The sequence below is a fragment of the Epinephelus fuscoguttatus genome, linkage group LG24 (genome assembly GCF_011397635.1).
Source record: "Epinephelus fuscoguttatus linkage group LG24, E.fuscoguttatus.final_Chr_v1".
Lineage (NCBI taxonomy): Eukaryota > Metazoa > Chordata > Actinopteri > Perciformes > Serranidae > Epinephelus > Epinephelus fuscoguttatus.
In genome coordinates this window covers 15,646,222-15,659,562 of record NC_064775.1, presented here as the reverse complement: position 1 = coordinate 15,659,562, position 13,341 = coordinate 15,646,222, and the positions used below count along the sequence as shown (strand labels likewise).

Here is a 13,341-nt window from a genome sequence, read left to right as displayed (position 1 = left end):
TTGATGAGTGACAAATGGCATATTGGCAATAGCAGTGAGCTGTAATGACTTTAATCATTCAGTGAGTCTATGGAAAGATTTGCACCAAAGCATCAAACCTGGGCCATTAAAGGTCTGGTACTGATGAGCTGTTTGGAGTTGACACCACACTGTCGGTGGCCGTGGGTGCTTAACACTATAATCCAGAGCAATATACCTTGACTGGTAGCTGGGTTGCCATGATAGTATTTGATAACAACAGTGACGTGTCTCAGCTGCTTGCTCATTAAATCAAATTATTATTTTATTAGCTGCAGCTGTGTTTTCCATACTGTTATAAATGTCCCTTGAGCAAATTTAACATGTCACAGCTATAACAGTTTCCATCGGTACATTTTAATCAGGGTTAGGTTTGTCGTCTGTTGATTTTGAGACAAGACGTTTACAGCCTGCACAGTGTGTCCTGTATTTTTCAGTAGAGCTGAAACGATTAGTGAGGTGATCAATAGGTTCTTTACATATGATGTCATACGTGAGTGTACTGTCTAGATGGTAGAGAGGCAGTTGTAGGAAAAGATTACCAATGCTGCATGTGTTGTTTACGGCTGTTCCGAACGATCAAACTGGGAAAACAGGGGCCACTTATAGACCTGAAAACAGTAAGATGTAAAGGGGAGACCGGAAAAAAAACTCACTGAGTAACAGCAGCAGATGTGAGTCAACTTATTTCAAATGTAAACCTGCCTCGAGATGGCTGCACTTTCATCATGCTGTGACAAACTCTCTGTGTTTTAACCACGACCCAGATTTTTAATGGCGTTTCATCAGACCTCAGGGAACAGTTGACCTATTGGGTAGAAAATAGTAGTTAATGTTAGCAAACGTTAGCTCGTAATGTGAGTGCATCCACATACAGAGTTGAAATATGCATACATTTATACTTGCCGACCAAAAACAAGACAGCAGTTGAGCTGTTTCAGTTGTGGACCCAACCGCACAGAAAATAATCGAAGTCCACGAGACTCTTGCTCACTTTCAACTAGGGCTGCAACTAAGGATTATTTTCATTGTCGACTAATCTGTCATTTCTTCAATCAGTGGACTAATCAAAATGTGTTAAAATGTTGAAAAATGTCTCTCCAAAACCCCAAAATTATGTCATCTGATGTCTTGTTTCGTACTCACGCCAAAGAGTTTTAGTTCACCGTCATGGGAGAATGTGTAATTTGAATTTGCTCAGCCAGTCACTCTGGCAATCAGTAATGATGCTCATTACCTATGCCCATGAAACCGAGCTGCACCAATCACATCGGGGTATCTGATATAGGCAGGCCAGAGGCGAACTAAACAGATGACGACAGCGCTGCGACAACGAAGTCTGGAATCAGTCAGTAAACATGGCTACGGATGAACACCAGCTGCTTGAAACGGCTTTGGCCGTTACAATGAACGAGTTAGACTTGGCGCTCGAGTCTTTCCTTTGCAAGAAGGACGTTTTTGCTGTTTTGCCGACCGGATACGGCAAGAGTCTAATCTACCTGTTAGCTCCGCTGGTAGTGCTCTGGATACGTCACCCTGTGTATTGTTCTGATTGGTCATAGTGTTATCCAAATGCGTGCAGTGATATTTACAAATGCACGCTTGGTGCCGCCCCTCGAGTTGGGCCATTTTCATTACTCATGGCCTGACCCTAAATCCTTCTAGATTTGGGTCTGGATTTCCAGGCTAGTCCACACCAGGCAAGTCGGTTAAATTGTCGGAAATATCACTTTTCTTTATTTTGAATCAATCACATCTAACATGACTCTCAGTTTTCTGGCGAAACCTGCTGTCTCCAGGTTCATCCAACCCTTTCATGTAGTCGCTTTCCTCTATTTCCACACCACAAAGTTGTCACTCCTTGCCCTCCATCTGACTGTCACGCATTATAATAGTCACGTTATTGCAAACAAGCTTAGTAGGTCGACAGAAAATTCAGTTAATTTGCCAATTGATTAACTGTCCCAGTCAATTATGAAGCAAAAATGCTAAAATTTCCTGAGTAGCAGCTTCTCAAACATGAGGATGTGCTGCTTGTCTCTGTTTTCTATGACTGCGAGCTGGATATATTTGAGTTGTGGATTGCTGATCAGACAAAACAAGACATTTAAAGATGTCGCCCAAGGCTTTAGGAAATTATGATTGGCATTTTTGCCCGTTTCCTGACATTTCATAGACCAAACAAATCACCAGACACTCATGTACTACCCGCTGATGTAGGAACTGAGCTGAAACAAACACCACAAATAGTAATGATTTCCAGGATGAAGTTTCCCCGCTCACTATCGGGTTAAAATAAACCCCAAAATCTTGAGGTGAGTGTTTTTTCCTGTTACTGACACCACAGATTGCAGTGTTGAGTCTGCACCTATTGGCTTTAGGTTTGTCTAAGACAGCCACGGAGATTTGTTTTTAGGATGGACAGACTCGCTGCTGTAGCAATGGACAGGATAAAGCTGTCTGACGGACGGACGGACACACACACACACACACACACACACACACACACACACACACACACCTCCATCCCCCTCTGCTTCCACCCAGCACACTCGGCTTGTAAACTTCAGAGCATTTTACCAGCAGACATGTTGCTAGGAAACCAGGAGGTGATTAAAATGATGTTCACTCCCGACACACACACGCACACACACATAGCAGCAGCACTTGTCTTGTTAAACTGCTACTGCTCTTTCCATACACCACAGGAGCTTTTTGGCTGTGTGTTTGTGTGCGTATCGTGACGAACATCAAAGTCTCCGTCCTGATGCTCATGTCTTATTCTAAAATTATTTATTAAGGTATTAAAAATGAAAACACTTCTCATTCTCGACCTGTAGCTGCTTTTATTTGTGTCTATTTGACTCTAAAAATGTTTGGTTTCTTTCAATTTTACGTTAAATAAAACGCTCATATCAACTGTTCGGTAAAGTTGTGCCTAATGAGGTTCCCTTGGAGCGGTGCCTAATCAGCAGCTCACCTTTAAAATGGCCTTAATTGAAAGCATACATAGTTAACCTTCAGCTCTGGTGCACCCATTAGTGAGTCTACTATTATAAACTGTGTGGACAAGCAACGTCCAAATAAACATAACGTAATTTTGAACAAAATAACTGCGAGAGACAGTTTAAGAAAAAGACTGGTTCAAATTTATGCAGCAAAAGTTGAGATGTTCCATATTTTCGTCCCAAGTATGGGTCATTTCATTAGACCCAAACTCCCAAACCCTGGTTTGTAGTGCAGGATTTCTGATACAAATTAAAAGTCTCAAAACTAATCTGGCATTTTCTCTGATTTCTCACAGAAGGCAGCCCAGAGGAAAATTTTGCTGCTCACAATAGTCTTTTCTTTTTCTCATGAGAAATAAATCAGCCTCTTATTTGGAGGCTCCTAAATTCTGGTCTGTTTCTTCTAAAGCTTCGCCTTAGGAAAAATGAAGAGCAAAAGAATAAATCAGCATGAGTTATTTTGCTGTGCTCAACTCAAGAATATAAAAAGTACAAAGTTAAGACTTGAACTTGATCGCTGCGACAAATGTCTGATATTGTGCAGGCTCTTTTATAAGCCAGTCATATTTTCTTTTGGATCTTACTGTTATCTCAAGAGCTTATTAGTTCAGATAAATAAGGATTACTGCAGTGAGAGAGGAAAAAGCGAAAACTATCAAAATCTCACATTGATGTTATATTGAGCTCAGTTATGTCTATGAGAAATAGGCTGGACAAAGAAGAGATCTGATTTTGAATTTTATTTTCCTGTGGGAGTAAGCACTTGTCCTCACAGGCTGAGTAGTACTTCTCATGTCGAGTAAACTGATCCACATGTGTAAAATTGGTGGAATTCTTCTTTTAAACCTTTTGGGGGAAAAAAAAAAAAAAAAAAGCATAACATTGATGTCTAAATCAGAGTCCTGCATCAGGTCAGGTACCCATGCTGCGGACAAATCACCTTATTTTGTCTGAATTTTTTCACAACTATGAAAATGATCACTTTAAAGATTTGCAGTTTCTGGTCGGGAACTAACTGCAGAACTAACTGAGCATATGTGCAGCTGGCGGGGCAGGTGCTGTGTTGCATGTTGCATTGTTGGTTGGGGACAGGCCTTGAAAATAAGACCCCTTCAGGACAGATTTTGTTCCTGATATTAACCTTAAAATGTGATGATTTGATGCTGTTCATTTGATAAAGTTCAACTTTTAAATGGTGTGAAAAGTTCATGAGTTTTAAGTTCATTGCCTGCCAGGCAGGGCTGGAGCCTCTTCATCATCTAGCCCACTAGGACACCAAATACACCAGGAGTGCTGCCGACTAGTTTCCCTGCAGCCCTGCAGTGGCACTTATGTTTCTAAAAATACTTCCTGCAGGTCACAGTAGACTAAACAATGGAGTACCTGCGAGATGCTTTTATATATATATCCTTATTGTGTTTTAGGGAAACTCCTTTAAAATTGTATTGTTGGGACACCCAATTATGCATATTTTCTGCAGTGTTTAAAGGCAGCAGCCGTTTCTTTTTTCAAGAAGGATACTGAAGACGAGTTGCTGGTTCAGCCCATCTTTTATTTCAGGGCAGATACACACTCGCTGGAGACAAATTATGCACCACAGTTGCCAAAGCGTCGTCGTCCAGCAGTCTGTAATAACCAGTTTTGTCAGGAAGTGCTTGAATGTTTTGGGGGAAGCTCTTTGAAAGTGTGATTTATAAGCTACCAGTTACTTCCCATTGGAAGACCTCCCTGAAGGTCCCTGAAGAGAAATATGGTCAGGTTAGTGTTAGTTACTGATTTTAAAAGGTGGGGCTACTCTGAAGTGTTTTAAATAAAGTTATTCAGCAAGGACTGACAAAATACAGAGTTGCCCATCGCCCAACGGATCCAATTTAGCTTTGGTGTTGAATATAATGTCTTTGATTTGATGGTATTTTGTTTCTCTTACAGAATTTGAATGGAGCTTCAGTCAGGACCTGTCGGCCATCTTGGTGAAACAAGAGGAGCCAGATGTTGGTCAAAGGTTAGACCCTCAGCCTCTGGAAGGCCCACCTCTCATATTAAACCCCGCCCCACCACATCGGGGGTCACCATGGAAACACACGGTTAGCATCCATCAGACAACAAGATGCTACATATGATGTTTTTATTGATGTTAAGTAGTTAGTTCATCGGTGTTACTGTTGTTTCTGTTTCTGTAGGAGCCCAGTCAAGACAGTGTGAAGCCAGTAGCCATTAAAGATGAACCCAGAGAGATTGGACAGTACCTAAGCCTGCCCAGCGGTACACAAACACACACACACACACACACACACACACACACGTTACATTAGTATCAAAATTTAAATCACAGCAATAAGCAAGTGACACAAAGGAATGTATCCAGTCGCCACAAACAGCGGCGAAGGTTTTGTTTCAGAATTGGTGGGGGACACATAAAAAATTGTTTCGAATCCTGGCAAAGGAAATTTTGAGCGTCACACACTTTATTTCTTGCATATTGGGGAATTTTAAGCACCAATTTGAGCCTTTTCTGCAACAATTTATGGTTGAAATGTCTTTTATTTTGTTTGAATAAATGTGTCAGGGGAGACAAATTCACATGTTTGAAATATGCATCACCTGCGTCCCCCCTGAAATCTACACCTATGTCCACAAGACTTGCAATGTTTTCAAGAAAATATGGTCACAACATTCAAATGTTGACAAATTAACCCATTTTTATTCCAGTTCAGGGGAATAAAAACCCACAAACGTATGTTGATTGAAAGACTTTTATGGGTTTTTTATTCCCCTCAACTTGTCTTGTTAGGCACAGCTTTATCCCAAGCTGTCAAATGCTTCAAACTAATTCTAAAACTCACCATCTGACTGATAAACTCTCAACCTGACAGACCAATTCAGGATAGAAACAGTCTTTCAGAAGGTCTAACTTCCTGCCTTTGTATCTGTATCTCTCTACCTTTATGCCAGTGATCACAGCAATCCACTTGAGAAGTACAAAGTCACTTTTTAGTTGTGCAGCACATTGTTTCAGTTGTCAACAAAAGCATGATGTCTCAGTTAAAAGTAGCAGCACTCAGTCAACACCCTCCTCTTCTTTTAGACGACGCTCTCCAGCTCCCGCCCACCCCTCCCAGCAGTAACCACGGCGACAGTGATGGCTCCCTCCCTCCCTCCTCCCCACACCTCCCCTTACCACCGTCTTCCCCTCAACCACAACAGAGGCCAGGAGGTCGTGCCTCCTCCTCTTCCTCCTCCTCCTCCTCCTCCTCAGCCATCTCTTCTTCACCTCTCCTCACTGCACCACATGTAAGTAAAAGAAACACTCTGTATCTTTTTGCTCCCCATCTCCACTCTTGGTTTTCATTATTATTCCTGAACTGATTCGACGGAACAAATAGTTGAATGGACTAAGTGCACATTTTGGTGTGTGGCACAGCTGTCATTATGGGGTTCAATCAGCCCGATAGTCTGCTGACAAAATGGGGCCTATTCAGTGAAATTCAGTCAGTCCAGTGTCTGGCCATTGTCTGCCCGATTCAGCAGCTTTTCTCTGAACAAATGAGTCACATGTGCACTGATGGCATAATGTAATTCCTTATGACCAAATGTTTACACGCGATTGTTCAACGTCAGCAAAAGATGTTTGATTTGGTAATGATGCATCTGAGCTGCAGTAAAATCACCACATGAAGAAGCTGTGTTGTTTTGTATTGTTCAAAGGGAAAGCTGATGAGTCAGTCGCCTGCAGGGGTTATTTTTAAGGGGACCTAAATATGCTTTTCCTTATTTTCTGCCATATATACAACGTTACAATGTCAGATGTTGATATCAAACGTTGCCAGTTTCAAATAATGAGGTAAATGTGTGTTCAAGTAATCCCTGTGAGCAAAGACCACAGGCTTTAGATCGCTCTGACTGCTCTTGTTTCCAGCTGTGTTTTTTTAAGTTTGGCTACAAGCTGATGTCAGCTCATGCCAGGTTTCTATATGGTCATATGCTCCAGGCAGGTGTTTACATTATGTACACTACTACATGTAGCTACATGCTGGGAAATATGTAATCTTGGTTCCTGATGCTGTTAATTTCTCCTCAATTTCGGTTCATATTCCTGCTGGAACATTTCCAGTTGTAAAGATTTTGGTTTGCAAGCTTAATTGGAGATTTTTATCCAGAGAAAGTGCCACTCCACTCTATTACGGTCAGTTCCTGGCAGTGCAGAGATGTCAAGATGCAGAAAACCTGGAAACACTGACCAATCAGAGCAGATTGTGCTTTTTCAGGAGGGGTTCTTAAAGAGACAGGCGCTAAAACGGAGCATTTCTGACAGAGAGTGAACACAGGTGTTCCAGCACAGACAGTGTGAGGAAAATAAAGTGTTTTGTGAACATTAAAGCATGTTAACATGTTCTAGTAGAAACCCAAAGTACAAGTATAAACCTTAAAATGAACAGGTCCCCTTTAAAAAATTGTGATAACGGTTGTGAATGTATCGATGAAGTTCCTTTGTGTCATTGTGCAGAAGCTGCAGGGTTCAGGACCCCTCTTGCTGACGGAAGAAGAGAAGAGGACCTTAGTTGCCGAGGGTTACCCAGTACCTAACAAACTTCCTCTCACTAAGAGTGAAGAGAAGGCACTGAAGAGGGTCCGGCGGAAGATTAAAAACAAGGTAAACAGCGCAGCTTTTAATTGCAAGTAAAAGCCATCCTCAGATTCGCTCTCCTTTGGCGTTTCGCCTCGCCATATTTACATTTTTCCAGCGCTGTGTCTTTTGGATGCGTGCTGCTTATGGTCTGGCACCTGGTCAGTATCTTTTCATAAAGCCCCGACTTAACCTGAGCTCTGTGGGACTACACGCTCATAAATGTCCCAAGCTCAGAAAATGAGAGGAAAATAAGAAAATACAGGCAGAGATCAGAGTCTCTGCAGAGAAATATCCACCGCCACACACTTCTAGTGACTCATAAGTGATAACTGAGAGGGATTACTTCAATATGAGTCTATGCATTTTTTTTTTTTAAGGAAAATCCTGCATAATATATCTTTAATAACTTGACAAATTGTCTTTGCATCTTGCTGATATTTCTTTGTTTTTCTATCCAGATCTCAGCTCAGGAGAGTCGGAGGAAGAAGAAAGAATATGTGGAATGTCTGGAGAAAAAGTAAGGCTTGGAAAAACTCTTTGTCCCTGTGTTTCCATCCGTTTTCCACTCCTTTTGGTTTACCTTTATATCTGGCTGTCTTTTTGCGATTTCCAAGCCCTTTTTTTCTCATTATAGTTCTTTTAAATGGTATTAAAGTACAGTACATCAGTGGTTATGATTATTTAGAATTGTCCAGCCAGGAAAAACAATTTAAAAAAAAATCGATTCAATAAATAATGGTGCGACTCAGTATTTTTCTGAACAGTCAACAAATCCTATGAAAAGACCAAATTAATGGATGTTTCTTATCAAAATGTTTCTCAACCTCCACGGTCAGATGCATTCATCATCATCATTTGATGTTTTTCAGTGGAGCATGATTTTTTAAAATGCAATTTGTCATCGAATCATGGAGATAAATGTTCTACTGCTGAATTATTACTGTTATTTCAACCAGTTTCATGCCAGCCCAGCTGTTAAAAATGCTCGAACAGCCAGTTGCAAAGCAGTGTCTATGCAATAAATGAATAACTTTTCTCTTCCACTCCTCCGAGCTGTCTAACAATGTGTTTAAGAGCTTTGCATTTGGTCCAGAAAGTGGCCATGATGGCCAATGAGGTTGAGTCCAACCACAGGGCTTTTTATACATAATTTTATGTTCTTCATCTGCATTGCTCGCACAAAAAAAAAGAAAAATACAACTGAAAAAAAGGAGAAAAGATAGACTGGTGAAATGCCCAAGTGAGCCTGGGAGTTGAAGTTAGAGCTGAGTTTGGTGCCACACACACAAGCTCTGCAGCCTATCTCCTTTAGGGTCAGGTACAGATGTCCAGATGAACACATAATACGTACAGGATGTATTTCATCACTAAAAGTGAGCAGAAACTCTTTCCTCTCTTCTCTCCTTTGTTTTTCTGGCAATTCATTGCCATGGCAGGACTCCAGTAACCTGCTGAACACATGGGTCAGAGAGTGAAAGGGAGGTGAAAATGTGGGCTTGATTTTAAGACATTTCCATAGAAAAAGCACCCGAAGACATTCATACAGGTCGTACCAAACACCATTAGTCGGGGGAGATTTGACTTTAACAACAGTAAGGAAAGAGGAGGTGTGTAAAAACAGAAATCCTTCTCCGTCTTTGTGTTCTCTTTGGACAGGATTATTGAAGGACCCCTTACAAAGAAACCAGCAGGATGACTCTCTGAAAAGAATGTATATGAGTGAGCCGTACTCAGACCAAACATAGCAAGAGATCAGGAGGATTATGAGTAACAAAGCAGAAGATTAACAAGATGTTAAATTGATAAAAGATATAAACAGGATTAGCAGGAGATGACGGAGGAAGAGAAAATGAAGAGGGTTGAGAGGACAGTTGGGAAGTCTCTCATCCTGCAGATCCATTTGTGAGCTGGGTACATCAATTATTTACAAAAGAATTCAAATGTCAAAATGAATTTGGCCCTGATGAGTGAAATTGTTTGTGATCTGAGTAAAAGATCATTAAAGATGCTGACAGGACTCTGTGTCTCTTTGTCTGTCAGGGTGGAGAGCTACACGTCAGAAAACAGCGACCTGTGGAGAAAAGTAGAAAACCTGGAGACCGCCAACAGGTGAGGCACTCACACACACACACACACACACACACACACACACACACACACACACACACACACACCAGCTGACATTAGCGTTGTTCATCCATTAATATTGTACCACCTGCCTGACCTGATCGATCAGCGTTGCTGTTGATGAGTGTCTGTCACCCTAGTTTCGGGTCTCGCACTGTTGGTCATTGTTGGCCCTTGTCAGCCATCAGAGATTGCAGAGCCTGTTGATGAATGAAATCACTCTGTTCGGCAGTTCAGCTCATCGCATGAGCAGAGAAACAGAAGTGAGGAAAGTAAACAAAAGACTAAAGTCAAGAGGGCGTAAACAAACTTGTTATAATCGGTAAGATTATGTTTTTAGCCATTTAGCTCTTTAGCAGAAATGGTTCATAAATGTTTGATGTATTGTTTGCTAGTGCACAGTAAATGTGTTTTGTTCTTTCAGCATCAGGTTGAGTTGTTAATGTGCTAACTGGCTAACCAGCAGGGCTGCCCCTGACCAAACTGGGGCCCTAAGCGAAATTTTATTTGGAGGCCACCATCCCAAATGTAATGACCGTACAACAACTTGCCATTTAACTTGACAACCTTTATTGGCAATAACAAATGTACTGTAGATACAGTAGTTTGGCTGTATGAGTCAAATAAAATAAAAAATTCATCCTGAAATAAATAAATAAATATTAAATAAAAATAACTTCAAACTGAAATAAATAAATAAACAAATCTGAGTCACAAATAGCCATCAATTACTCATCAAAAGAAAATAATTTCCACCACCTCAATCCCCCACCCTTGATTAAACACTGAAAATAAAATAAAAGAGGGAGACAGGTTTTTCTTATTTAATCTTATTTTGTTATATTTCTCCCCCTCCCCTCTCTGGAGGCGTCCAATCTCCCTCAGCCCTCCGCCTCTCCCACCTTAATTAAACACTGAAAACATAAATAAAATACATAGACATTCTTTTCTATTTTCATCTTATTTAGCTATATTTCTCCCTCTCCCCTCTCTGGGAGCATCCGACCTCCCGGCCCCGCACATACCCCCGAGGCTTGGGTCTCCCCCTCTGTGGAGCCCACCTGCCCTCCCAACCCCGCACATACTCCTGAGGCTCTTTTGGACGACATGTCGACAACTCTTCACCTGCTGCAGCTCTTCAAGTGCCTGCCAGCGCATCCCTCTGATTGTTCAGATGTGGAGTGTGTCAATCATTGCAGCAACGCATGGGCGGTCAGGTCTCTTCTCTCCTTCCTTGAGCTGATTCTACACGCGCCTCACGGTATCCATTGCGTATATGCGCAAATGCATCCCCTTGCGCAAAATGTGGCCCCCCATGGAAGATGAGGCCCTACGCACAGCGCGTGTTCTGCGTTTAGGGAGGGGCGGCCCTGCTAACCAGCGTCATGACGGTCTTCCGGTTTCCCTTTTTGAATGTAGAATACAGGCCACTGCCAACTGCCAAGCCCCCAGGAGCAGCGTCGAGCTTTGAAGCTGAGCTTACATAGTGGCCAAAAGTGGAATTACAACAAGACAAGACAATGGTACAAGACTTTATACCATTAACATAAACTGGGAAAGAAACGTCTGTAAATTAGTAGCTACATTTTTTTTGTGCGCCACAACCCCCATAAAATGACTCGTTTCACTGTTGGGATTTGATCCATTTGGTCAGATAACATTTCAAAAGTTTATTAGAACCGCATGATTTAATACTTTTATCTCAATTCCAGTTAGCGGAGCACTAAACCGGAGCACTGGCGGAAGTTAGCCGCTCAGCCACACTCATCTCTTGCATACTTGCTCCATGGGTCCCACAGTGTGGAAGATCTGGGTAATTTCATATCATGGAAATGGAATTTTTTTTGGCTTTGCGCGCCACTGAGCAACTGAGAGTTATTTCCTCTCACACAGGTGCAGAATGTACGTGCTAGTTGGCGTTGGCTGTAGTCTTGGTGGCGTGTTCAAGTAAAACTTCTTGGCCGAGACACAGGCAACATTGTCACCACCAGTTTCCTGATGTCGGTTTGGTGTGTCTGGGCCTTTATGTCTCTGCTACTAATCAACAAAAGAGACTTCATATATTTATCTTTGAATAAAAAATTTAAATCATATGCCCTCGATATTTTTCAAGGTATTGTATCAAAGTTGCAAATTTCAGTATCATAACCACAGTTCTTGCTGTCGTGTCTCTGAACAGGCTGAAGCTGTTGTGAGCTGGCTCCGCACACTAATAACAAAAGGCCGACATTCTTGTAATGATGTTTGGATTATCATCACTGAAAATAGCAACGCGTTTGCAAAGAATGCAGCTTGATAAGCTGAGAGCTGAATGATCTGCGCTGCAGCAGGGCTCATTTTTCTTTAATCTCTCTTGGAGAAATAACGATTATTGTAGCTGCAAGCCGAGCTGCAGTCATATAGTCTTCACAGGACAAACGCTCTCGACTGTCGGTTATACGTGCTCGTATTCATTTTCTAAAACCCTTTCAGTTTATATGCAGTGTGTGTTAGATTGAGAGAATTCTACGAGTCTAAACAGAAATTTGTCTGCTCTCAGACTCACCCAGCTCTGTTTGTCTCCTCTGTTATAACAATATGAAACCAATCTGCTATTATCCTTGAGTGGGTAGATGGGTGGGTGGGTGGCTGGGTGGCTGGGTGTGGTGGTGTAGAGTGTTGAGGGGGGGTCTGTCTCTACGTCTGTCTGTCTGTGGTGGCCTCAGCCTGTCATTAAAGCTACGAGTTAACAGTAGCTTTCATCATGGAAGGCAAACCCCCCTCCCTTCCCACCACACACACACTCACACACACACTCACACACTGATGAATATGTTAAACCACCACACAGAGGAACAATGAGTTGGCACAAACTGGAGGAACATGAGTCAGCACGCTCACTCTCACATAAAGTCCAGAAAATGTGCAGGTCTAAAAAAAAAAAAAAAAAAAAAGCTTTTAAATGAATGAGCTAAATTTAAGTTGTGAGTTCCTAAAAATGCCCCAAATGCAGTTATTAGCGGTCGTTTTGTTCTCCGTGCAGTGGTTTCTTTTTACTGCACGTCCACTTGGATTCATACAGAACCAAGTTAGTGCCACCAGTCTATTAGGTGTACGAGAATAACTCCATATTTGTGTAATTTTTATTAGTTAATTTTGTGTCAAGCCAAACATTTGTCCCATCCCACATGGGATTACAAAACACCATCTCAGTCTTTGTGCATCTCAGAAATTTGCAACACTATTGATCCCCTGAGGGAAATTAGGACATGTTACAGCTCTTATACTGTGTATAGCCATAGAGAAATTATAACATATAGAAATAAAGGAAGTATGCAAGAAAAAATGTGCACTACACCACAATATATAACACACCTAAAAAAATCCATATCAGTTTAAGTGTACGCTATATTTAGAATATTTTCAGCACTTTACCTGGCTGTCAAAGCCACCAGATTCTGTTGACAAAAGCAAACATGTAAACTGGAATAAAAAAATTTTAGGTTGCTAAAATACATATTTATATGGTCCCCGTCCACAGCAATACAATACTATGTTTTTGTGGCGGTAGATTTAGTTTAT

At 41.5% G+C, this 13,341-nt stretch overlaps 1 protein-coding gene across 1 annotated transcript in view; it reads left to right on the top strand.

Annotated features, from left to right (window-relative positions):
- Positions 1–13,341, top strand: part of creb3l1 (cAMP responsive element binding protein 3-like 1) — a 42,806-nt gene that overhangs the window by 22,776 nt on the left and 6,689 nt on the right. Inside the window, exons 4-9 of the mRNA XM_049570756.1 lie at positions 4,956–5,110; positions 5,207–5,288; positions 6,112–6,317; positions 7,531–7,677; positions 8,112–8,170; positions 9,694–9,762. Of these exons, the coding sequence (XP_049426713.1) occupies positions 4,956–5,110; positions 5,207–5,288; positions 6,112–6,317; positions 7,531–7,677; positions 8,112–8,170; positions 9,694–9,762 (718 nt within the window). The remainder of the gene's footprint in view (positions 1–4,955; positions 5,111–5,206; positions 5,289–6,111; positions 6,318–7,530; positions 7,678–8,111; positions 8,171–9,693; positions 9,763–13,341) is intronic.